The sequence below is a fragment of the Pongo pygmaeus genome, chromosome 8 (assembly GCF_028885625.2).
Source record: "Pongo pygmaeus isolate AG05252 chromosome 8, NHGRI_mPonPyg2-v2.0_pri, whole genome shotgun sequence".
In the NCBI taxonomy this organism is placed as follows: Eukaryota; Metazoa; Chordata; class Mammalia; order Primates; family Hominidae; genus Pongo; species Pongo pygmaeus.
The window spans coordinates 74194864-74221699 of NC_072381.2; the positions used below are offsets into that span (position 1 = coordinate 74194864).

General features: G+C 40.2%; 1 protein-coding gene across 14 annotated transcripts in view; it reads left to right on the forward strand.

Moving 5' to 3' along the window:
- RUFY2 (RUN and FYVE domain containing 2) overlaps positions 1 to 26836 on the forward strand; it is a 62957-nt gene that overhangs the window by 15577 nt on the left and 20544 nt on the right. For 6 of the 14 annotated variants that reach the window (XM_054436661.2, XM_054436663.2, XM_054436658.2 and 3 more), the window contains 7 exons: positions 4487 to 4556; positions 6475 to 6576; positions 6713 to 6829; positions 9218 to 9385; positions 11067 to 11164; positions 13611 to 13730; positions 26612 to 26741. In XM_054436661.2, the coding sequence (XP_054292636.1) occupies positions 4487 to 4556; positions 6475 to 6576; positions 6713 to 6829; positions 9218 to 9385; positions 11067 to 11164; positions 13611 to 13730; positions 26612 to 26741 (805 nt within the window). Of the gene's footprint in view, positions 1 to 4486; positions 4557 to 6474; positions 6577 to 6712; positions 6830 to 9217; positions 9386 to 11066; positions 11165 to 11917; positions 13562 to 13610; positions 13731 to 26611; positions 26742 to 26836 lie in introns of those variants that run through there. The other 8 variants (XR_010127503.1, XM_063670550.1, XM_063670551.1 and 5 more) reach the window with 2 other exon arrangements.

The window sequence follows — 26836 nt, forward strand, 5'->3', positions numbered from 1 at the left end:
TTTTTTGGCACTGTCTACAAAATCCAATATATATTTTACCCTTACAGCACATTTCAATTTGGACTAGCCACATTTTAAGTGTTTAGTAGCCACATGTGGCTCATGACAGCCATACTGGACAGCACAGGTATAGTGAGTAATATTTGCTATGTAATTAGAAATGAACTGTTTTCATTAATCGCACTTAATAATTAGTAAAATATTCTCTGGATGATAGGATTATGAATAATTTTTATTTTATTCTTTGTACTTTTCTATATTTTCTGAGTACTACTCAATGAATATGTATTATAATCATAAAATACAATTAAACATTTTCCCATTTTAGGACAAGAAACTAATAAGCTGTGACTCTTGCTTTTCCTCTAAAGTTGTAGAAATAGGAAAGACTTCATATCAGTCTTTTTTAAATGGAGTTTTAATAGAAATCATAGGAAATATATGTATATTTTGTAATTTGTATTTCTGAGATTGTATTTCTAAATGCAAGCTTGTGTTTCTTAATTATTTATGTTTAAACTTCTAATCACTTTTTGGTAACAGGTAATATTAATATATTCATATGGCTCAAACTTCAAAGGGCACAAAAGGAACGTAAAACAAAAGTCTCCCTCTCCCTGATCTTCATCCATCTAGTTTCCCTCTTCACAAGTAATTAATATATTAGGTTCTTGTGTATCCAGAGATACTTTATGCTCATAGCAATAATATGTATATCTATTCTCATATCTCTTCCCTCTCCCTCTTCTTACATATTAGGTAGCATACTTTCACACTACTCTATACCTTACTATTTTCACTTAACTTTTTTTTTTGAGACGAGAGCTCTTTGTGTTGTCCCTGGCTTGGGTGCAGTGGTACAGTCTCAGCTTACTGCAACCTCCACCTACTGGGCTTAAGCAATCCACCCGCCTGGGCCTCCCAAAGTTCTGGGATTACAGGTGTGAGCCACCATGCCTGGCCAACAATTTATCTTGGGGTTATTCCATTCAGTTCAAAAGAATTTTCTTTTTTTTTTTTTTTGAGACGGAGTTTCGCTCTTTCACCCAGGCTAGAGTGCAGTGGCGTGATCTTGGCTCACTGCAACCTCCTCCTTCCAGTTTCAAATGATTCTCCTGCCTCAGGCTCCTGAGTAGGGGATTACAGGTACCCGCCACCATGCCCGGCTAATTTTTTGCATGTTTACTGGAGATGGGGTTTCACCATATTGGCCAGGCTGGTCTTGAACTCCTGACTTCGTGATCCACCCACCTCGGCCTCCCAAAGTGCTGGGATTACAGGCGTGAGTCACCGTGGCCGGCCCAGTTCAAAAGACTTTTCTCATTCTCAGTTGTTTAAATCATGTGTGTTAATCAGTTACAGCAATACCGATGTCTGACTTTTGTATCCCTTATGTTTTATAAATGTTTCATTGCACCGGGCGCAGTGGCACATGCTGTAATCTAGCATGTTAGGAGGCTGAGGCAGGAGGATTACTTGAGCTCAGCAGTCTGAGACCAGCCTGGGCAACATGATGAGACCTTGTCTGTATACACCCAAAACAGTACAAAAAATTAGCTGGTCATGGTGTCATGTGTCTGTAGTCTCAGCTGCTCAGGAGGCTGAGGTGGGAAGATCACTTGAGCTCTGGAGATTGAGGCTACACTGAGCTGAGATTGTGCCGCTGCACTCCAGCCTGGGTGACAGATGAGACCCTGCTTCTAAATAAATAAATAAATAAAAATAAAAGTGTTTCATTGCTTTTTCTTTTTCTTTTCTTTTTTTTTTTTTTTTGAGACAGGGTTCTCACGGTGTCAACACAGGCTGGAGTGCAGTGGCCTGATCTTGACTCACTACAATCTCTGCCTCCCAGGCTCAAGCGATCCTCCTGCCTCAGCCTACCAAGTAGCTGGGAGCACAGGCTCGTGCCATGACACCCAGCTAATTTTTTATATTTTTCACAGAGCTGGGGTTTCACCCTGTTGCCCAGGCTGGTTCAAACTTCTGAGCTAGGCCATCCACCCACTGTGGCCTCCTAAAGTGCTGGTATTATAGATGTTAGCCACTGCACCCGGCCTTTCATTGTTTTTCTAATAAAAAGTAGTTATTGTACATTTAGAATATTTCAAAATATAGAAAACATATAGAAAAAAAGTAGAATTCACTTTTTTATGGAGTCTTGGTCTTGTCGCCCAGGCTGGAATGCAATGGCGCGATCTCAGCTCATTGCAACCTCCACCTCCCAGGTTCAAGCAATTCTCCTGCCTCAGTCTTTCGAGTAGCTGGGATTACAGACACGTACCAGCACGCTGGGCTAATTTTTGTATTTTTAGTAGAGACAGGGTTTCACCATGTTGGTCAGGCTAGTCTCAAACTCCTGACCTCATGATCCACCAGCCTCGGCCTCCCAAAGTGCTGGGATTACATGTGTGAGCCACCGTGCCTGGCCTGAATTCACCTATTATTCCTCACTCAAAACTACTATTGAGGGTTTGTTTTCAAAGTGCTTTTCTTGATGATTATTGTATCCTCACATAAAGGCAAGGTGAATATTATTGTCCAATTTTGTAGAAAATAAACTGAAGCTCAGGAAGGTTTTGCAACTTTCTTTTATTATTATTATTATTTTTTGAGACGGAGTCTTGCCCTGTCACCCAGGCTGGAGTGCGATGGCGCGATCTCGGCTCACTGCAACATCTGCCTCCCGGGTTCAATCGATTCTCCTGCCTCAGCTTCCCGAGTAGCTGGGATTACAGGCGTGTGCCACCACGCCCAGCTAAGTTTTGTATTTTTAGTAGAGACGAGGTTTCACCATGTTGGCCAGGCTGATTTTGATTTCCTGACCTTGTGATCTGCCTGCCTCGGCCTCCCAAAGTGCTGGGATTATGGGTGTGAGCTACTGCGCCTGGCTGGTTTTACAACTTTCAAGGTGACACAATTAGGAAGTAGAAAAGCAGGGCTGTTGGTCTTACATCTCCTAGACCTGTGTTTGTCTGTCGTTACCATCAGGACATCCTGGTGCTATTTGTGAAAAACTCAAGTTGTCTACCTAAGAATGATTATGTCTTAAAAATGATTTAATATGAATGGAAAAACACTTTTCTTGTTTCACTAGTAAAATACCAATACTTGTTTCTGAGACTGGTATAAAATTTATTGTATCTATTATTGATTTTGCTGAAACATACTATATATAGAATATTACATTTTATTAGAGAAGGTTTTGAGATGATAGTATCAAGCAGGCCTTGGACAACATTCTTTTTTTTTGAGATGGAGTTTCGCCCTTGTTGCCCAGGCTGGAGTACAGTGGCGTGATCTTGGCTCACTGCAACCTCTGCCTCCCAGGTTCAAGTGATTCTCCTGCCTCAGCCACCCAAGTAGCTGGGATTACAGGCGACCGGCACCATGCTTGGCTAAATTTTGTATTTTTAGTAGAGACCGGGTTTCACCATGTTGGCCAGGCCGATCTCCAACTCCTGACTTCAGGCGATCTGCCTGCCTCAGCCTCCCAAAGTGCTGGGATTACAGGTGTGAGCCACCATGCCTGGCCAACATTCTTAAAATATACAGTAAAGTCCAGTCTTGATTCATTTAAACAAAAATGCAAAAAGTGTGTTCATCTGGTATAATCTGACCTTTGACTATTTCCTTTGAAAGACAGGGTGTTTAGCTGCCAGATCCTTGATACTAAGAACCTGATGCTGGGTATCTCATCTTCTCATCTTCATATTTCTCAAACCGTGGTTGACTTTGGATGTCTCTAAGTTCTCATGAAAATGGAGAGGGGAATCAAAATGGAGCTTGAATTAAAGACCATTGTTTATATGCCTCATCAAACCACATAATTATAAAGTGGACATTTAAAAGTTCATCCTTTTAAATATAATTTTAACAATACTTAGTAATCTTTGTGTCGAATTTTTATTCCCAAATATTTTCAGTTAAATTTAAGAAGGACCCTAAGAAGACAATGTAAAAAAATGAGTAGTCCAGGTGCTGTTGCTCACGCCTGTAATCCCAGCACTTTGGGAGGCTGAGGTGGGTGGGTCATGAGGTCAGGAGTTCGAGACCAGCCTGACCAACATGGTGAAACCCCATCTCTACTAAAAATACAAAAATTAGCTGCGCATGGTGGCGCACGCCTGTAAACCCAGCTATTCAGGAGGCTGAGGCAGAATTGTTTGAACCCAGGAGGCGGAGGCTGCAGTGAGCCAAGATTGTGCCACTGCACTCCAGCCTGGGCAACAGAGTGAGACTCCATCTCAAAAAAAAAAAATTCAGTAGCACCAAATGGAATTTTAATATAAATATTATTTTGCTACACTCTTTATTGCCCTCCTAGCTAAATCAAGTTATCCAGCTTAATGAAATTTTCCACACTTAGAAATTTGGACAGGGCAGTTGGTGCCTGTCAGTAAACATAGTAAATCTAGGATAACATATTTTTTCGTGCCTTTTTGAGTTTGTGTGATTTTGAATGAGTTTTTTCCTTTCTTAATTTCAGCAGCACAGTCAGCAGCCTCCATTCAAGAGTTGATTCATTAGAAAAGTCAAATACTAAGCTGATTGAAGAGGTATTGTCTAATGGATAAATGTATTTCATGGACCTAGTGTTTGTGATCCTTTTCCATTTTAAGTATGAATGCATTAAACATACACACACACGAACACACACTCATTATTGTGATGCAATACTTGTAATATAGTTGTAACTGATGATTATAAGTTCTAGAGAAACCATATATTCTTAGGCAAATCCTCAGTTATATGAATCTGAGATACTATATTTGAGATACTCAGCTTCTAAAAATGAGCCTCAGAGATGAAACTCACACAAACTCTTCAGTAGATAAGCTGTGATTTTCATTTTAAAATTTGGATGACCTATGTTTACCTAGTGTAATCAACTGTAGTTAGAAATTCTTGTTAAGTGCAGTAAGCCACCATGGCACATGTATACCTGTGTAACAAACCTGCACGTTCTGCGCGTATATCCCAGAAGTTAAAGTATAATACAAAAAAAAATACACATAAAAAAAGAAATTCTTGTTAAAATGATACCGTCCCTCCCTTCCCACTGTTCCACTAGTCAGATTACTTTTCTTCACAGGCATCACTGCATGATCTTGTTGACCATTTTTCCACCTTCTCATGTGCAAAACTCATCCCATGTGCTCTGGTTTCTTGCATATTTATCTCAGCTCTCTTTTTTGTAAAGTTGCTTTCTAGATTTTTTTTTTAATATATTAAACCACAGAATTATTGCTTACATATTTTCAGAAATATTTAGGCTTCTGTTATTTGTATTGTGAACCCTATTTTCCATGTTAATTAACATTCTCATTTCTTTTAAAATTGGCCTAATTTTTTTTTTTTTTTTGAGACGGAGTCTTGCTCTGTCACCCAGGCTGGAGTGCAGTGGCGTGATCTTGGCTCACTGCAACCTCCGCCTCCCAGGTGCAAGCGATTCTCCTGCCTCAGCCTCCTGAGTAGCTGGGATTAAAGGCATGCACCACCACGCCCTGCTAATTTTTTTGTATTTTTAGTAGAGACGGGGTTTCACCACGTTGGTCAGGCTGATCTCAAACTCCTGACCTTGTGATCCACCTGCCTCGGCCTCCCAAAGTACTGGGATTATAGGCGTGAGCCACCGCACCCAGCCAAATTGGCCTATTTTTTCCAAACCAAGGAACACATGATAACCTGCATGACTGCAGTTAAGAATGCATTTTTATTTTGATGGTTGGGCTCCTGATCGGGACCATTATAGAGCTACTCACTAGTTTGTGCCTCTTCTTGACTCTAGTAGGAATGTGAAGTTCAAGTTGATCCCTGTTAAAGTGTTTAGAAATGTGTTAATTGCAAACCATTATTAGGGAATGGTCTCTGCTTTGCTTTCATAGGATCTCTCTTTCCATTCTGGGCCTCAGAGTCAAAACCACTTAATCATTCATGTTTAACTCATGGTGAGACCTGTCTCTTGTTTGTCGTAGTCACTTAAGTTCCCATTACATGTCTAGACTTCATGGGGTGTCCAACTCAGTTACCACAAATGTCTGTATTACATTTTCAATGATAGCACAACCTTTTTTCCTTATGCATGTTTTTATCTTTACACAAGTCTTTAAAGCCTTTGTTATTTAATGCATAATTCTCTATTTGTTTACTCAGACACTTTGTATTCAGGACATACTGTAAATCATACAGTAAGCATAATATGTTTATTATAAGCATAACAAATAAGGCTAATGTATTTCAACTATAAAAGAAAATAGTAGGAATAATTCAAAAGGAAATAAGAGTATAATTTTTAAAATTAGTATCTTGGGATAATAACGAGTGTGTTTTTTTAATGAACGTTTCTGTGAATGTGACAGACCTTTTGCTAGTTGTGAGATTTTATTTTCTGATGTTTATGGCTATGCACATAACCTGTAAAGCAAGTATAAGGGTGTTTAAAATCTTTTTTCTTGCCCGTTTCTTAATTTTTAGTTAGCAATAGCAAAGAATAACATCATTAAACTCCAGGAAGAAAATCATCAATTACGAAATGAAAATAAATTGATTTTAATGAAAACACAGCAGCACATAGAGGTAAGTATAGACTGCTTTCAAACAGACATTCTCGTGTCAGAAATTACCATTTTTAGGGACTTTTGCATGAAGTAGGTATTTCTATGCTGTATTAATAGTAGTGATTATAGAATGAAAAATTTTGTTTTCTTCCTAGGTTACCAAAGTAGATGTGGAAACTGAGCTTCAAACATATAAGCATTCTCGTCAGGGGCTAGATGAAATGTACAATGAAGCCAGAAGGCAGCTTCGAGATGAATCTCAGTTACGACAGGTAGGTTATATTAAAAATTACATTAGCAAGATCATCCTGGGAGTAATTTACCCTCAAGCAAGCACCATTTAAAATATCTTTTTCAGCCTTATCCTTTTTGGTGTGGTATGTAGCAAGCTACCCCTTAATCTTCTCAAATTTTCTAAGCTTCCACTATATCAATGTCTTGTTGTTGTTTTGAGACGAATTCTCACTCTGTTGCCCAGGCTGGAGTGCAGTGGTGTGATCTTGGCTCACTGCAGCCTCTGCCTCCCGGGTTCAAGTGATTCTTGTACCTCAGCCTCCCAAGTAATTGGGACTACAAGGCATGTACCATCACACCTGGCTAATTTTTGTATTTTTTGTAGAGATGGGGTTTCACCATGTTGGCCAGGCTGGTCTTGAACTCCTGGCCTCAAGTGATCTGCCTGCTTTGGCCTCCCAAAGTGTTGGGATTACAGGCGTGAGCCACTGCGCCCGGCCTATTGTTGTTTTGAGACAGAATCTTGCTCTGTCACTCAGGGTGGAGTGCAGTGGTGTGATCTTGGCTCACTGCAGCCTCTGCCTCCCAGGTTTAAGCAATTCTTGTACCTCAGCCTCCCAAGTAGCTGGGGCTACAGGCATGGGCCACCATGCCTGGCTAATTTTTGTATTTTTTATAGAGATGGGGTTTTGCTGTGTTGGCCAGGCTGGGCTCAAACTCCTGGCCTCAAGTGATCCACCTGCTTTGGCCTCCCAAAGTGCCGAGATTATAGGCATAAGCCACTGTGCCTGACCTGTATCAGTGTTTTTTAAACTGTAAGTTACAGTATATGATTGTGAATGAATGGTTTGTGACCAGCATTATAGAAAATGAAATAGAACAGAACGACATATTCAAATTTTAGGAAAGTCATGTTTAAAATTACCTTGTTTTTTAACCTTTGAAATTGTGAAATATAATGCCAACAGAAAAATACGAATATACAGCTTAATGAATTATAACACAAATAACCTGTGTAACCTCCACCCAGGTCAAGAAGAGAATATTGCGCATCTTTTTATCACCTTTTCTGTTTGTCTTGAATGTTAATAAATTTCTTTTCTTTTTTTTGAGGTGGAGTCTCGCTCTGTCGCCCAGGCTGGAGTGCAGTGGCGCCATCTCGGCTCACTGCAAGCTCTGCCTCCCAGGTTCACGCCATTCTCCTGCCTCAGCCTCCCGAGTAGCTGGGATTACAGGCGCCTGCCGCCATGCCTGGCTAATTTTTTGTATTTTTAGTAGAGACGGGGTTTCACCGTGTTAGCCAGGATGGTCTTGATCTCTTGACCTCATGATCTGCCCACCTCGGCCTCCCAAAGTGCTGGGATTACCTGCGTGAGCCACCGCACCAGGCCAATAAATTTCTTAAAATAAATCATAAGAAACTTTTTAATTCTTCTGATAAAAAATTCTTAAGAAATTAAACTGTGTTGGTGGGGCGCGGTGGCTCACGCCTGTAATCCCAGCACTTTGGGAGGCCAAGGCTGGTGGATCACAAGGTCAGGAGATCGAGACCATCCTGGTTAACATGGTGAAACCCTGTCTGTACTAAAAATACACACACAAAAAAAATTAGCCAGTCATAGTGGCAGACCCCTGTGGTCCCACCTACTCGGGAGGCTGAGGCAGGAGAATGGCGTGAACCTGGGAGGTGGAGCTTGCAGTGGGCCAAGATGGTGCCACTGCACTCCAGCCTGGGCAACAGAGCGAGACTCCGTCTCACAAAAAAAAAAAAAAAAAGAAATTAAACTGTTTTTTGAGTTACTTTGGCCTTTACATGTACAGACCGCTTCATTTCCTTTTGTTTAAGGAAAATTAATATTGAATCTATGAAGCATAAAAATGATTAATTCTTGGACCGTAAAAGAGTAATGATTAACAGAATATAGAAAATGCTTTCATTTTAGCAAAAACTGCATTTGAAAATATTTACTTATTTTTTGAGACAGGGTCTTACTCTGTTGCCCCCTCTGGAGTGCAGTGGTGTGATTCCGGCTCACTGCAACCTTTGCCTCCTGGGTTCAAGTGATTCTATCACCTCAGCCTCTCTGGTAGCTGGGACTACAGGCGTGTGCCACCATGCCTGGCTTAAGTTTTTGTATATTTTTGGTAGAGATGGAGTTTCACCATGTTGGTCAGGCTGGTCTTGAACTCCTGACCTCAAGTGATCCACCCACCTCGGCCTCCCAAAGTACTGGGATTACAGGTATGAGCCACTGCGCCTGGCCTTGCATTTCAAATATTTATTATGTTGTTATAGGGCCTGGTTGATTCCCTTTAGTGGACTTAAAAGGTGTAGTGTGCATATTGAATGGAAAATCTTTCTTAAAGTCTATCTAATTTTTACACCCTGAAGTGGCATGTGAATTGAGGTTATATTGAAATTGCAGGATGTAGAGAATGAGCTAGCAGTACAAGTTAGTATGAAGCATGAGATTGAACTTGCCATGAAGTTGCTGGAGAAAGATATCCATGAGAAACAAGATACTCTGATAGGCCTTCGACAACAACTAGAGGAAGTTAAAGCAATTAACATAGAGATGTATCAAAAGTTGCAGGTAAGGATTGTTCTTAAATTTCATTTTATGTAAATTGAAAGTGAATATTTGTAGAAAGGTTTTGGTTTTTAAGAGATGAGCCCATTTTAACTGTGCCATATTATAAAGGCCAATGTCTTTTTTTTTCTAAATGAAAGCTTAAGAAATGTAATGTAAAAGGTATCAACAAACAAAATATCACCTGTCTAAATTTTTAATGTTGAAAGATTAAGAGTATGAAGATTAAATCTTTTGGGAAAACTCTCAATTTAAACTGCAAAACGTTTTTGTGAACTTCCTTTTCCAGTGTAGTTCTAAGAAAGATTTAATTTTGATTGAAATGCTACACTATCATAATAGTAAATTTTCTTTCTTTGTTTTTTTTTTGAGATGGAGTCTTGCTCTGTTGCCCAGGCTGGAGTACAGTGGTGTGATCTCGACGCACTGCAACCTGTGCCTCCCAGGGTCAAGCGATTCTCCTGCCTCAGCCTCCCTAGTAGCTGGGACTACAGGCATATAGCAATACGCCCGGCTAATTTTTGTATTTTTAGTAGAGATGGGGTTTCACAATGTTGGCCAGGCTGGTTTCGAACTCCTGACCTCAGGTGATCCGCCCATCTCGGCCTCCCAAAGTGCTGAGATTACAGGCATGAGCCACCATGCCTGGCCCATAATTGTAAGTTTTGTATGATGATATTGCTATTAAGTAGATTTGTTGCCAAAACCCTTTACAATTTAATTAATTTGAAAAATGTCATATTTTACAAGAATGTATTCTGTCATCTTCCAAAAATATTGAAGGTGGAGTACTTTTTTCTTTATTACATTTTATTTTTTAATTTTTTTTTCTTTTTTTCTTTTGTTTTCTGTAGAGATGAGGTCTCACTATGTTGCCCAGGCTGGTCTCAAGCAATCCTCCCACCTTGGCCTCCCAAAGAGCTGGGATTACAGGTGTGAGCCACTGCACCCAGCCTATTACATTTTAAATGAAGACTAATAGAGGCCAGGTGCCATGGCTCATGCTGTAATCCTAGCACTTAGGGAAGCCGAGATGGGAGGCTTGTTTGAGGCCAGGAGTTCGAGACCAGCCTGGTGAACATAGCAAGACCCCATCTTTAAAAAAAAAGGGCCGGGCGCGGTGGCTCATGCCTGTAATCCCAGCACTTTGGGAGGCCGAGGCGGGTGGATCACAAGGTCAGGAGATAGAGACCATCCTGGCCAACACAGTGAAACCCTGTCTCTACTAAAAATACAGAAAAATTAGCCGGGCGCCGTGGCAGGCGCCTGTAGTCTCAGCTACTCAGGAGGCTGAGGCAGAATGGCATGAACCCAAAGGCGGAGCTTGCAGTGAGCCGAGATGGCACCACTGAACTCCAGCCTGGGCAACAGAGTGAGACTCTGTCTCAAAAAAAAAAAAAAAAAAAAGACTAATAGCACTGCTTATATCACTCAATTATTTTAATGTATAAAGTAACTGTTCATTTCAAAGTAACAGTCCCGTAGCAAAATGGTGTAAGAAACTTATAAATACTCACGTTAACAGATCAAAACTCTACTTGGGAGGCTGAGAGGTGGGATAGCTTGAGCCCAGAAGTTCAAACCCAACCTGGGCTGCATAGTGATACCCTATTAAAAACACACACACACACACACACACACACACAAAAATCAAAACCACCATAGCTTTTGTTTTTATAAATAGGGTTCTGAAGATGGCTTGAAAGAAAAAAATGAAATAATTGCCCGACTAGAAGAAAAAACCAATAAAATTACTGCAGCCATGAGGCAGCTGGAACAAAGGTACAGCATTTCCAGTCTTAGTTTCTTTTTTTCTTTTCTTCTTCCCTTTTTCTTTATTCAGTTCCTACACCTGCCACAAAAACCATTAGGAAGACATAGATTAGGACATGTTTTTTTGTTTAAGCCCAGCAGGATTTTGCGTTTTTGCTTTGGTTGTTGCATGGAATCAAGTTGCTTTATATTACGCTGATTCGTTTGAAGTTGTCATATTGTAGATTTTTCTTAGAGGCCTAATATCAGCAGTTTCATGTCGTTCAATTACATAAAACAAATACACAAATAAAAAGTCAAAAAAATTAAAAATGAACAAACAGAGTGAGATTATCCCTGATTGATTTCCATGCATATTACTTGTCATATTCTTTGCCATTCACCATCTGTTTATCTGAAATCAAGCATTCCGAATTGGTGGTTTAGTTTTGTTTCTTTGAGCTAGGACCCTCAACCCAACCGAAGATAGAATTTTGTTTAAATTGAATTGTTTTATATTGGCATTTTTCACTTTTATTGTTGGAAAATGTAATGTATTTCCATTGCCCTGTCATGTTGGTGTCAACATATGTCTTTTATCATTGCTTTCTTTGAATCTACTTATGAAAAACATAACTGTTAATGCTTTATTGACATGAATATTCTTTTATTGACATCCTCTTTCTTCTTTTTTCTTTTTTGTTTTCTTTATCCCCATTTTTACATTTTGGACATCTTTATTACCTTTTTCTGTCTTTGATTTCTTTCCATTCCATTATGAAGTGACAACGATTTGTTAACTCAAACTAGGACAATTGCAATGTCGTTGGTGAAATGTGCCAGCAGTGACACGCAGGACCAGTACAAGCTGGTCAAAGATATATCTTTCTGAAGACCACTTGTATTTAAACAGACTAAATGAAAAGAGAATCAACAATTTTATAATATATTAAATAGAAAGGAATCTATGCTATTAAATATTCTAAAAGGGTGTTAGGAACCCTGTACATTTCTTGGTCAGCTGCTGTGGTAATACACTGCCATCAAGCAGAGTGGGTGCACTTGGATTTCCAGACATACATTCCTCAAACCTTGTGCACAAAGGGTGATTTGAGTATTGACCCTTTGGAGGTCAGGATTTTCAGATGCAGTTTTATCTTTTTAGCTACTTTTTGATGAAAAATATAAAGATTGTTTAAAAATAACTTAACCTTCAGTTTTATACTGTGTTGGCACAGATTTTTTTTCTCACTGGCCCACTCTTTGCCCAATGGCTCCCTTACAGATTTTTACATATGCTTTAAAATAATTTATAACCCAGACTGGCCAACATCCTGTGCTTCAGCTTCTCAGTTTTCCGGTTCTCCCTTGCCCTCTTCTGTGATAGCACAACTTCAAGGCCTACCTCACTCTGACTTTTGTTTTCCTTTTTGTAACCTTAGAGAAAAGCTTGGGTCCAACCCCAGCACCTGAATATTTTAATTTAAACTTGGATTTGGAGATAACTTAAATGTTACTCTCCTTTCCTTGGAAGCAGCATTTATACCCCTGAAATATGTGAGGGTTGCTCCACTGGTATGGTTTTAAGGAAGAAAGGAAGAGGAAGAGTTTTTTAGTTAGTTGAACTGAAATTTCTCTTGTGATTTCCTGCAAGTAGTTAATATCCTTCGAATCTTGGTAAATATTTTCTTATAAAAATATTGAAGTTAAATACAAGAAATCCTAGACGGCCAAAGAAGGCAGGGAGTGGAGCTAAGCACAGGAAAATGCAACGACTTACAAATAAAAACAGGAAAGATGAAAATCACAATGTTTTAGCTGATTTTTAATATTAAATGGTGAGGAACAAAAATGATCTCTAGCAAATGATGCCAACTGGCACCAAATTCTTTTTGAATCTTTAACATATATGCACACGTGCACACACACACATACATAGAGCTTCGGCATAATTTAGTAGATGCATAAAGATGCCGTAAGAAGGACTTGGCTATCATTTGGAGTAATTGCAGGTCTTTGCTCTTGGCCTTGTAGCACACTTGATTCCTGGCATACACATCCTAGCATAACATGTAACAGTGTGGCTTCTTCACCTAGTGTAGGCATAAATCCTTTGCTTTTCATGGTTTTGTAAAAAGGTAGTAACATACCTATTATGCTTTGAAATTTGATTCATTATGCTCTGCATAAGTGGTAAAGGCTGTATTGCTTTGCACTGTTAATTATGAACAAGAAATAAAACAAATTTGAAGATAGTATTCTGGGCATACTACATGTTATATTGAAAAAAAAATCACAAAACAACTTCTAGACATTGTGTGGCTCTTTCACGTTTGAGTTTGTGAGTTTTCCCCCAAACTTTGTTTTCATTTAGAAATGTTTCTATTTCCCCATTTTTCTTTTATTTGTCTTCTTCACCCTTTTACACCCTAGTTCTAGCCTCAGTTTTACCCAAAGTTGATTTGAATTACACCAGATTGCAGCAAGCAGAGAAGGCGCAAATGGAAGCTGAAGATGAGGACGAGAAATATCTACAAGAATGTCTCAGTAAATCTGATAGTCTGCAGAAACAAATCTCCCAAAAGGAGAAACAGCTGTGAGTATTTCACTCTTAGAAACAAATACTTGTGTTAACATAACCCCCTCATTTTTTTGCACATAATGATAGAATACCAATATTTTTATTTATCTAATGATGCCAGCTAGCTTTTAGTGTTTACTTTAAAAAACAAAAAAAATTAGAAAATATAATTGTAATAATACTTAGGTTTTTACTCCCTTTATGATTTACAGAGTACTTTCAACTCTCTTTTGCTGTCTTCTTGCTCTAGGAGAGTTTTATTCATTCTTCTGTTGTTTCACATTAATCTGATGGTCATTATGTTTCTAGGTGCTGAGTATAATAGTCTTTTGTAACTACAAGAAACTTATATTATTAAAGGACATGCTGTTTTCTGAGAATATATATATATATATACATTTTTTTGAGATGGAGTTTCACTCTTGTTGCCCAGGCTGGAGTGCAATGGCATGTGACCTCAGCTCACTGCAACCTCCGCCTCCTGGGTTCAAGCGATTTTCCTGCCTCAGCCCCCCGAGTAGTGTGATTACAGGCGCCTGCCACCACGCCTGGCTAATTTTTTGCATTTTTAGTAGAGACGGGGTTTCACCATGTTGGCCAGGCTGGTCTCGAACTACTGACCTCAGGTGATCCACCCGCCTCGGCCTCCCAAAGTGCTGGGATTACAGGCATGAGCCACTGCACCTAGCCAGAACATTTTTTTTAAATCAGCTTTTTCTTTTTTTTCTTCGAGATGGAGTCTCACTCTTGTCGCCCAGGCTGGAGTGCAATGGTACGACTTTGGTGGCTCGCTGCAATCTCTGCCTCCTGGGTTCAAGCAATTCTCCTGTCTCAGCCTCCTGAGTAGCTGGGACTATAAGCTTGTGCCACCACACCTGGCTAAGTTTTTGTATTTTTTATTAGAGACAAAGTTTCATGACGTTGGCCAGGCTAGTCTCATACTCCTTACCTCAGGTGATCTGCCCACCTTGGCCTCCCAGAGTGCTAGGATTACAGGCGTGAGCCACTGTGCCTGGCGAACTTTTTTTTTTAATTGTCTCTGATTTTTTTTTTTTCGAGATGGAGTCTCGCTCTATTGCCTGGGCTGGAGTGCAGTGGTGTGATCTCGGCTCACTGCAAGCTCTGCCTCCCGGGTTCACGCCATTCTCCTGCCTCAGTCTCCTGAGTAGTTGGGACTACAGGCGCTTGCCACCACACCCAACTAATTTTTTTTTGTATTTTTAGTAGAGACGGGGTTTCACTGTGTTAGCCAGGATGGTCTTGATCTCCTGACCTCATGATCCACCTGCCTCGGCCTCCCAAAGTGCTGGGATTACAGGTGTGAGCCACCACACCCGGCCAATTGTCTCTAATTTTTTTTTTAACTTTTATTTTAGGTTTGGGGGTACATGTGAAGGTTTGTTACTAGGTAAACATGTGTCATGGGGTTTTATTGTGTATATTATTTTATCACCCAGGTGTTAAGCCCAGTACCCAATAGTTATCTTTTCTCCTCCTTTCCCTCCCCCCATCCTCCCCCCTCAAATAGACACCTGTATCTGTTGTTTCTTTCTCTGTGTTCTTAAGTTCTTTTAAAACATTTTTTTTAAATTGTGGAAATGGAGTCTTGCCGTGTTGTTCAGACTGTTCTCTAACTCCTGGCCTCAAGTGATTCTCCCGTCTCAACTCTCAAAGTATTGGGATTACGGAAGTGAGCCACCATGCCCAGCTTCTGAGAACATTTTTATTAGAACTTTATATGATCTATATGTCACCAACCAGGAAGGATGTTAGTATATGTCATTGTGCTGAAAAAAAGCAAGTTGCAAACAGTATGTCAAATATGATTCAATTTTAAGAATAAAATTAAAACCATGCATGCATATATATTTATACATAGACAGAAAAGATTTTAAAGAATACAGATTCTGGGGAGTGGTTATTTCGGGTGAATGCTGGCAGGTTGAGGTTGACAGGGGCATTTTAGTTTTATTTTAGAAACATCAGTATTTTTCCCTCAGTTAATATGCACCAATTCTGTTATTAAAAGAAAACAACAATAAGAACAAACAACCAAAGAAAAAAAGAAAGCAACAATGGAAAATAGTTACATATTATATTAACAGATCATTAAAACAAGACCACATGCCATTTATGATGTATAAGTTGCTAAGCAGCCTTTATACCTATTGAAGTGTTAAGTTCTTCTCTATCCTTGATGATTTTCTGTTTAGTAGTTTTTAATTATTGAGGGAGGATTTGTTGAAATATCCAGCTGTAATTGTGGCTTGGTAAATACATTTTTTCAGTTCTGTTTTTGCTTATTGTATTCTAAAGCTCTGTTATTTGGTGCCTACATATTCAGGACTGTTAATATGTCTTCTTGGTAGATTGATCCTTTTGTCATTATATGATGTACTTCTTTGTCTTTGGTAAATTTTTTTTGCTCTGAAGTTAATTTTTCTGATATTAATATAGTTACTCCTGCTTTCTGTTGATTAATGTTTGTATTTTTCCATTTTTTTACTTTCAGTCTACCTTTATAATGTTTGAAGTTTCTTTTTTTTCTTTTGGAGAGACAGGGTCTTGCTATGCTGCCCAGGCTAGTCTTGCACTCCTAGCCTCAAGCGATCCTCCCACCTTTGCCTCCCACAGTGTTGGGATTACAGATGTGAGCCACCATCCCTGGCTTGAAGTTTCTTTTCCTTTTTTTTTTTTTTTTGAGACAGGGTCTCATTCTGTTGCCCAGCCTAGAGTGCAGTGGCATGATCATAGCTCACTGCAGCCTTGATCTCCTAGGCTCAAGCAATCCTCCCAACCTCAGCTTGCAGAGTAGCTGGGACCTTAGGTGTTGTGCCACCATACCCAGCTAATTTATTTTTATTTGTATTTTTTTAGTAGAGACAAGGTCTTGGTATGTTGCCCACGCTGATCTTGAACTCCTGAGCTCAAGTGATCCTCCCACCTTGGCCTCCCAAATTACAGGCGTGAGCCACTGCTCCCAGCCTGATGTTTCTTATAGACAGCATATAGTTCATGTTTTGTTGTTGCTGTTATTTGTTTTTTAGAGACAGGATCTTGCTTTGTTGCCCAGGTTGGAGTATAATGGTGCCATTATGCTCATTGCAGCCTCTGATTCCTGGGCTCAAGAGATCCTCCTGCCTCAGACTCCTGAGTAGATAGGACTACAGGCATACGCCACTGCACCTGGCTAATCAAACAATTCTTTTTTTAAGAGATGGAGGTCTTGCTATGTATCCTAAGCTGGTCTGGAACTCCTGGCCTCAAGCGATTCCTCTGCCTCAACCTCCTAAAGCATTTGGATTATAGGCATGAGCCATCATGCTTGGCCTGCTTCATGCTTTTAAAATCAATTCTTCCAACTCTCTCTTTTCATAGTATATTTAGTCCATTTATATTTATTGTAATTATTGATATAGTAGAGCTTAAGTCTGCCATTTTATTGTTTAATTTGTTTTTCCTGTTTGTTGTTCCTCTATTTAATTTTTCCTGCCTTCCCATAAGTTACATGAACATTATTTAGAATTCCATTTTGACTTATCTGTAGCAATTTTGAATGCATCTCTTGGTATAGATTTTTGGTGTTTGCTGTGGACATTATATTACACATATGCTATTTTTCCACAGTCTGTTGGCATTAACATTTTACCACTTTGGATGAAGTGTGAAAACCTTACCTCTGTTTAGGTATTCATACCTTCTCCCATCTTTAATATAATTTGCCTAATTATCTCTTTTACATATATTGAGAATCATGTTAGATAATGTTGTAATATGTGCAACCATAAACAGAATTTAATGTTTAAATTTAATCTAGTTTAGAAAACTTCTTTATTCTTTTTTATTCCTGAAGCTCCAAGTTTTTTTGTGTGTGTCTGAACTTTCTTTAAACATTCTTTTTTTTTTTTTTTTTTTTTGATGCAGGGTCTTGCTGTGTCACCCAGGCTGGAGTGCAGTGGTGTGATCACAGCTCACTGCAGCCTTGATTTCTTGGGCTTAGTAATCCTCCCTTCTCAGGCTCCTGAGTAGCTGAGACTACAGGTGCATGTCACCTACCTGGCTAATTTTTGTATTTTTGTATTTATTTATTTTTTTTTGGTAGACATGGGGTTTCTCCACGTTGCCCAGAATGATCTCGAACTCCTGGGTGGCCAGAATGATCTGGCCACTGTGGCCTCCCAAAGTGCTGGGATTACAGCTGTGAGCCTGAGCCACCGTTCCTGGCCTCTTTTTTTTTTTTTTTTTTTAAGAGAGAGGGGTCTCACTCTGTCACTGAGGCTGGAATACAGTAGTGTGATCATGGCTCACTGCAACCTCAAGCTCCTGGGCTCAAGCAATGCTCTTGCTCTTACCTCCCAAGTAGCTGGGACTATAGGCATGTGCCACCATGCCAGCTAATTAAAAAACTTATTTTATTTTATTTTATTTTATTTTTTTGAGATAGGGACTTGTTCCTCTGTCGCCCAGGCTGGGGTGTAGTGGCATGATCATAACTCATTGCAGCTTTGAACTCATGGGCTCAAGGGATCCTCTCACCTCAGCTTCCTGAGTAGCTAGGATGATAGTTGCATACCACCACACCTGGCTAATTTTTATAGGGACAGGATCTTGCTGTGTTGCCCAGGCTGGTCTTGAACTCCTGGCCTCAAGCAGTTCCCCTGCCATGATCATCCAAAGTGTTAGGATTACAGGCATGAGCCACTGCACCTGGCCTTAAATTTTTTTTTAGAGATGAGGTCTTATTATGTTGCTCAGGCTAATCTTGAATGCCTGGCCTCAAATAAACCTACTCTGAAGGTGGGATTACAGGTGTGAGCCACCATGCCCAGCTCTTTAGCCATTCTTTTAGGGTAGGTCTGTTGGCAATAAATTCTATTTTACCTTCATTTCTGAAAGATATTTTCACTGGGAATAGAATTCTGGGTTGGCAGTTCTTTTAGCACTGGAGAAATCTTATGCCACTTTCTCTTGGCCTTTATGGTTTTCTGATTAAAAATACACTGTCATTTGAATTGTTGTTTCTCTTTAGGTGTTAATGTCATTTCTGTCTTACTGCTTTCAAAAAAAATTTTTTTTGGGATTTAACCTATTTGGGATTTGTTCAGCTTCTTGTATCTGTAGGTTTATGTCTTTGTCAAATTTGGGAAATTTTCAGCCGTTACTTTTTCAGAGATTTTTTTTTTTTTTAGTGTCAGTTGCTTTCTTCTCCCCTTCAGAGACTCTGATACCATGAATGTTGGGTCTTTTTTTTTTTTTTTTTTTTTTGAGGTGGAGTCTCGCTCTGTCACCAGGCTGGAGTGCAGTGGCGCGATCTCGGCTCTCTGCAACCTCCGCCTCCTGGATTCAAGCGATTCTTCTGCCTCAGTCTCCTGGGTAGCTAGGACTACAGGCGCGCACCATCATGCCCAGCTAATTTTTGTATTTTTTTTTTTTTTTTTTTGAGACAGAGTCTCAGCCTGTCGCCCAGGTTGGAGTGCAGTGGTGCGATCCTGGCTCACTGCAACCTCTGCCGCCTGGATTCAAGTGATTCTCCTGCCTCAGCCTCCTGAGTTGCTGGGATTACAGGCGCCTACCACCACGCCTGGCTAATTTTTTTGTATTTTTAGTAGATACGGGATTTCACCATCTTAGCCAGGTTGGTCTTGAACTCCTGACCTTGTGATCCACCCGCCTCAGCCTCCCAAAGTGATGGGATTACAGATGTGAGCCACCACTCCTGGCCTTTTTTTTTTTTTTTTTTTTTTTTTTTTGAGATGGAGCCTCTCTGTCACCCAGGCTGGAGTGCAGTGGCATGATCTTGGCTCACTAGAAGCTCTGCCTCCTGGGTTTACACCATTCTCCTGCCTCAGCCTCCCGAGTAGCTGGGACTACAGGTGCCCGTCACCACACCCGGCTAATTTTTTGTATTTTTAGTGGAGACAGGGTTTCACCGTGTTAGCCAGGATGGTCTCGATCTCTTGACCTTGTGACCCGCCCACCTTGGCCTCCCAAAGTGCTGGGATTACAGGCGTGAGCCACTGAGCCCGACCGATCTTTTTTTTTTTTTTAGTAGTCCCACAGGTTCCTGTTCAGATTGGGTAATTTCTGTTGTTATATTTTCAAATTCATTCATTCTTCCCTCACCATCTTCATTCTTCTCTTGAGCCCTTTCAGCAAGATTATTGTATTTTTCAGTCCTAAGATTTCCATTTGATCTATTTTCTTTTGTTGTTTGTTTTGTTTGTGTTTTGTTTTGAGATAGGGTCTTGCTGTCGGCCAGGCTGTAGGGCAGTGGTATGTGCCCTACATGGCTCACTGTGAACTTGAACTTCTGGACTCAAGTGATCCTTCTGCCCAAGCTTCCTGAGTAGCTAGGACTACAGGCATACACCACTATGCTTGGCTAATTTATTTTTATTTCAGCAAGACTCTGTCTCAAAAAAAAAAGAAAAAAGAAATGCCTTGTTACTGCTGCATGGGAATTCAAGTCCCAGGTTACTCTTCCATTGTTACCAGTGGGGTTGCTTCAGAGACACTTTGTTTTCTTTTTTCTTTGTTTTTTTCCCTTAGATCCAGGGATAGACTGGATTAGTTTACTTTCTGTTTTTTTGAGACAGAGTTTTCGCTCTGTGGCCCAGGCTGGAGTGCAGTGGTGCAATCTCGGCTCACTGCAACCTCTGCCTCCCGGGTTCTAGTGATTCTTGTGCCTCAGCCTCTTTAGTAGCTGGGATTACAGGCACGTGCCACCATGCCCGGCTAATTTTTTGTATTTTTTGTAGAGATGAGGTTTTGCCATGTTGGTCAGGCTGGTCTCGAGCTCCTGACCTCACGTGACCCACCTGCCTTGGCCTCCCGAAGTGCTGGGATTACAGGCACGAGCCCCCATGCCCAGCCTAGATTAGTTTACTTTCTATTAATATAACTGAATACCTGAGACTGGGTAATTTAAAAAGAAAACAGGTTTATTTCTTACAGTTCTGGAGTCTGGGAAGTCCAAGATTGGGCAGCTACATTTGGTCATCTTCTGGTGAGGGCTTTGTGCTGCATCATAACATGGCAGAAGACATCACAGGGCAAGAGGGGTGTACTGAGAGTCAAACTGGCTTTATTTTTTATTTTTATTTATTATTTTTCTTATAGAGACATGATCTCTCTATGTTGCCCAGGCTGGTCTTGAACTCCTAGACTCAAGTGATCCTCCTACCTTGGCCTCCCAAAGTGCTTGGATTACAGGTGTGAGCCACCATTCCTGGCCTACCAAACTGGCTTTTATAACAGACCCATTCTTGTGATAACCCGTTAGTCCATTAACCTGTTAATTCATTTATGAAGGCAGAGACCTCATGAGCCAATTACCTCTTAAAGGCCTCGCCTGGTTTTTTTTTTTGAGACAAGGTCTGGCTCTGTTGCCCAGGCTGTAGTGCAGTGGTACAATCTCAGCTTACTGCAGCCTTGACCTCCCCAGTTCAGGCAATCCTCCTACCTCAGCCCCACTAGTAGCTGGGACTATAGGCACACACCACCACACCTGGCTAAATTTTGTATTTTTTGTAGAGATGAGGTTTCACCATGTTGACCAGGCTGGTCTCAAACTCCTGACCCCAAGTGATCTGCTTGCCTTGGCCTCCCAGAGTGCTGGGATTACAGGCATGAGCCACTGTGCCAGCAAGGCCTTACTTCTTAATATTGTTAAATTGGGAATTAAGTTTCAATGTGAGTTTTGAAGAGGACAAACATTCAAACCATAACCAGATGCCTTATTACTGCTGGGGGTTAGGAAGTTCAGGCTCCCACCTGGCATTTTCTGATACTACCACAGCAGGGTGCAAGAACGTTACCTCATCATTGCCAGGCAAGAGCAGAAATCCAGGCTCCTCACTCAGCCTTTGCTGACTGAGGCTTGTTGAGGGGGCATGGGTTTTTTCTCGGGTGTTTTGCTGGAATAGGGCATTTATTGTCCAGAGTTTTCTGTCTTGCTAGGCTATTTCCTGGCCATTTGGCCCGGGAACAGCTCTTCTTGGGGCTTTTTTTGTCTACGCTCATTAGTATTCAATGGGTTGAGGGCTTCATTAACACCCAGTCTGAGCTATATATGAGATAAAAAGAAACCTGAGGTAACTCATCACCATGTTATTCTTTGATTCCTGGAGTTCCTACCTGATCAAACTTCTTGTCTTTACTTTCTGGAGTCTTCTTTTGTTGTTGCTGTTGTTTTGAGATGGAGTTTTGCTCTTGTTGCCCAGGCTGGAATGCAATGGTGCGATCTCGGCTCAGTGCAACCTCCGCCTCCCGGGTTCAAGCGATTCTCCTGCCTCAGCCTCCCAAGTAGCTGGGATTACAAGCATGTGCCACCACTCTTGGCTAATTTTGTATTTTTAGTAGAGACAGGGTTTCTCCATGTTGGTCAGACTGGTCTTGAACTCCCGACCTCGGGTGATCCGCCTATCTCAGCCTCCCAAAGTGCTGGGATTACAGGTGTGAGCCACCGCGCCCAGCCTTGGAGTCTTCTTATGTATGTTTTACATATAATGTCCGAAGTTTTTAACTGTACTTAGTTGGAGGGATAGGGGAATAATGTGCTTACTTCATCTTGTCCAGAACCAGAATTCTATATTCCATTTAATATATAATAATATGTATATTATATTATGTTATTTTATATATAATATATAATATATATTATATAATACATATATTATATATTATATATATTATATAATACATATATTATATATTATATATATTATATAATACATATATTATATATTATATATATTATATAATACATATTATATATTATATTATATAATACAATATATAATATGTATATACAAATATATAATAAATATAATATTTGATTAATTTGAGAAATTTGAGGAATTAATATGTATAATTCCCTGGCTTTAGGCCAGGAAGTATTACTGTGGTTAACCTACAGGCTGGGCCTAGTGGCTCATGCCTGTAATCCTAGTACTTTTGGGAGGCTGAGGCAGGCGGATCATGAGGTCAGGAGTTCGAGACCAGCCTGACCAACATGGTGAAACCCCATCTCTACTAAAAATTAAAAAAAAAATTAGCTGGGCATGGTGGCAGGCACCTGTAATCCCAGCTACTCAGAAGGCTGAGGCAGGAGAATTACTTGAACCCGGGAGGCGGAGTTTGCAGTGCGCTGAGGTCATGCCACTGCACTCCAGCCTGGGCGACAGAGCGAGACTCCGTCTCAAAAAAAAAAAAAAAAAGAAAGACAACCCATATTATTTCTACACTGTGAAAACTGTGAAATTGAAATCCACTCCCAAAGCCAAAAACAGGGCCAGGCGTGGTGGCACATGGTTGTAATCCCAGCACTTTATGAGGCTAAGGCGAGAGGATTGCTTGACGTCAGGAGTTTAAGACCAGCTTGGGCAACATAGTGAGGCCCTGTCTCTACAGAAAGAAAGGAAGGGAGGGGAAGGGAGGGGAAGGGAGGGGAGAGGAGGGGAGGGGAGGGGAGGGGAAGGGAAGGAGGGGAGGGAAAGAAAGAAAAAAAAAATTAGCTGGGTGTTGTGGCACACACCTGTAGCCCCAGCTGCTCGGCAAGATGAAGCAAAAGGATTGCTTGAGCCCAGGAGTTCAAGATTGCTGTGAGCTGTGATTGTGCCACTAAACTTCAGCCTGCTGGGTGACAGAGTGAGTTCCTGTCTGTAAAAACAGAACAAAACAAAAACCCCAAAACATTCAGAAAAAAAATAATTCCTCTTAATTTTAAGTTACAAGGAGCATTTAAGTCATCAGATTTATTAATGTGCCCTGGGTTTGTTGTGTAAGACTCTGTGACTTGCCAAATGAAACACATGAAGAACACGACTGGGATACTTTGCTGGTCAGTAGAATACAGTCTTGAAACTCTGGTACTCTGTTACTGAATTACCTTTCTAGTGTTTGACAAAAGCATAGGTAAGACAAATCTGATATTATGCAGTAATGCAACTTATTCTATAGTGATACCACTATTTTTTTTTTTTTGTCACCCAGGCTGGAGTACAGTGGCGCGATCTCAGCTCACTGCAACCTCCGCCTCCTGGGTTCAAGCAATTCTCATGCCTCAGCCTCCCGAGTAGATGAGATTACAGGCACCCGCCACCACACCCAGATAATTTTTGTGTTTTTAGTAGAGACGGGGTTTCACCATGTTGGCCAGGCTGGTCTCGAATTCCTGACCTTGTGATCTGCCTGCCTCAGCCTCGCAAAGTGCTGGGATTACAGGCATGAACCATATATATATATATATATATATATGTATATTTTAGAGTCTCACTCTATTGCCCAGGCTGGAGTGCAGTGGTGCGATTTTAGCTCACTGCAACCTCTGCCTCCAAGGTTCAAGCGATTCTTGTGCCTCAGCCTCCTGAATAGCTGGGATTAAATGTGTGTGCCACCACGTCTGGCTAATTTTTGTATTTTTAGTAGAGACAGGGTTTCACCATATTGGCCAGGCTGTTCTCGAACTCCTGACCTCAAGGGATCCACCTGCCTCGGCCTCCCAAAGTGCTGGAGTTACAGGCATAAGCCACTGCGCCCAGCCTGAAAATTTTTTCTAAGTTTATTGTTTATTTTAAAATTTACATTATAGTGATTTTTATTTAGACGTTTTAATTCTTTATGTACTTACATCTTCCTTTTTCTTTCTCTCTGTTTTTTTTTTTTTTTTTTTTTTTTTTGAGACGGAGTCTTGCTCCATCACCCAGGCTGGAGTGCAGTGGTGAGATCTTGGCTTACTGCAACCTCCGCCTCCCAGGTCCAAGCAATTCTCCTGCCTCAGCCTTCCAAGTAGTAGCTGGAATTATAGGTGGGCACCAGCACACCCAGCTAATTTTTGTAATTTTAGTAGAGATGGGGTTTCACCATGTTGGGCAGGCTGGTCTTGAACTCTTGGCCTCAAGAGATCTGCCCGCTTTGGCCTCCTAAAGTTTTGGGATTATAGGCATGAGCCATCACGCTTAGTACATCTTCCCTTTTTCCTTTTATGGTTTTTGCCTTCAGTATTCAACATGTATTCTGGCAATATATTTATATAACTTAAAAACAAAATTTTCCTTTGCTTTTTCATTCACTTTTTTTCTGATTCTGGATGATGAGGCCATTCAACAGGGTACTGTGTGCTTTGGTTACTTCAGTGTTTGTAACATACACAGTAAGTCCTCACATTATGTAACATACACAGTAAGTCCTCACTTAATGTCATCAACAGGTTCTTGGAAACTCTGAGTGAAATGATGCTAAATGAAACCAGTTTTATCATAGGCTACTTGATATGAGGAAGAGTTAAGTTTCTACTGCATAATTATGTTCACAAAAACATCACTAAACTGCTAACTAAAGACCAGAACACTTCTAATATTAAATATTGAAATAAACGTGAGTTATGCATACATTTAAGAAAGATGAATAAAAACGAGTAAGCTAATTCTTTGCCCAATTATTACAGTTCAGGCTCACTGGTGGCCGGAGCCTATCCTGGTGGCTCAGGCACCCAGTAGGAACCAGTCTTCCACAGGACACCATTTCATCACAGGATGCACCCAAACACACTCACACTCAGGCTGGGACAATGTAGATAATGCCAGTTCATCTAACATGCACATCTTTGGGATCTAGGAGGAAGCTGGAGTACCTGGAGAAGACTCACACAGACATGGAGAGAATGTGCAGACTTCACACAGACAGTGGCCCCAGTGGGAATCGTTTTTTTTCTTGTCAGCATTGTGATGAAATAACATTAGTTGAAGAGATGCTGTTCAAATTTTAACTTTGTAGTAAAATAGTATTTATCAATAATTTGTAAATTCCATTTTCAGGTACTCTTCTCCTCAACCTGAATTACAAAATCTAAAATTTATTCCACTGAAAAATATATGGCTGTATGTGGAAATGCTAACTATGAGGAAATAATAAAAAATAATTAAATATTAACACAAAAATATTAATGTACTCAACATTATAATGTTGCAATTAAAATATAAAGTATTAGTAACTGTAGTATTGTTAGTAGATAAATGCCTCACTTGTTATACCTGCTTATGAGCAATAATCATGGAAGTGATTTGTGTTTTTTTTTTTAGTCAACTTAAAATGTGGAAATTCAACTATGTTTGCTTTGCCAGCTAGCACCTGTTAGAATAATTTAGGAGTTTTGGTGGCAGGCCTATAGTCTCAGATGCTGAGAGGCTGAGGTGGGAGGAACCCAGGAGTTTGAGTCCAGGAGTTTGAGCCCAGGAGTTTGAGTCCAGCCTGGCAACATAGCAAGACCCTGTCTCAAAAAAAAAAGAAGAACAATGCAGGAATGCTTTCAGAACTGGCATTTCCAGGCAGTGTGGACTTTCCCCCAGTGTCTGCTTGGTTTTAGGTCTTTCCTGTAATTGGTCAGCTTCCAACAGTAATTTGCAAATTAGCACTCTGCAACAGGGCTGATTTTGCCGTTACTGAAGTTAAACTGATTTAGCAATTGCTGTAATTCTTATATTGGAATAAAGTTTGTTGTAAAATTTTTCACATGGCATAGAAGTGTAAGACAATTAGAATCTTACATTCCTCCTCTTAGTTCCATTCCCAAGATGTAACCAGTTTTAATATTATGGTGTGTGCCTTTCCAAGGCATTTTCTATGCTTATGCAATATTTATGTATATGAAATTAATTAATGGTATAAATGGTTTAGCAAGGATTTTTTCGTGGCTGGCAAATGAGTCAGTATTTTGTGATTGGAAAACCCTGTGCTGCTGAACTTGTTTACTGAAACATATTTGTGAAAGAAAATGTCTGAAAAATGCATTACAAAGGCCAAAGTAGTAAACCAAAAGGGTGATTTTAGTAAAGAATATGTAACAACTGTAGTGTGAGAAATAGCACTGAGCTTCTGTGTGTTATTTGTCATTCAAGGGTGCAACTGGAAACTGACTTGAAGATTGAGAAGGAATGGAGGCAGACTTTGCAGGAAGATCTTCAAAAGGAGAAAGATGCCTTATCTCATCTTAGAAATGAGACTCAACAAATCATTAGTCTTAAAAAAGTAAATAGTGGTAAAACTTTAAAAATTCTATCTTGACAAATGTTAACTTATTTAAAAAGATAAATCATAATTTACATTATACCAAGGAAATGGAT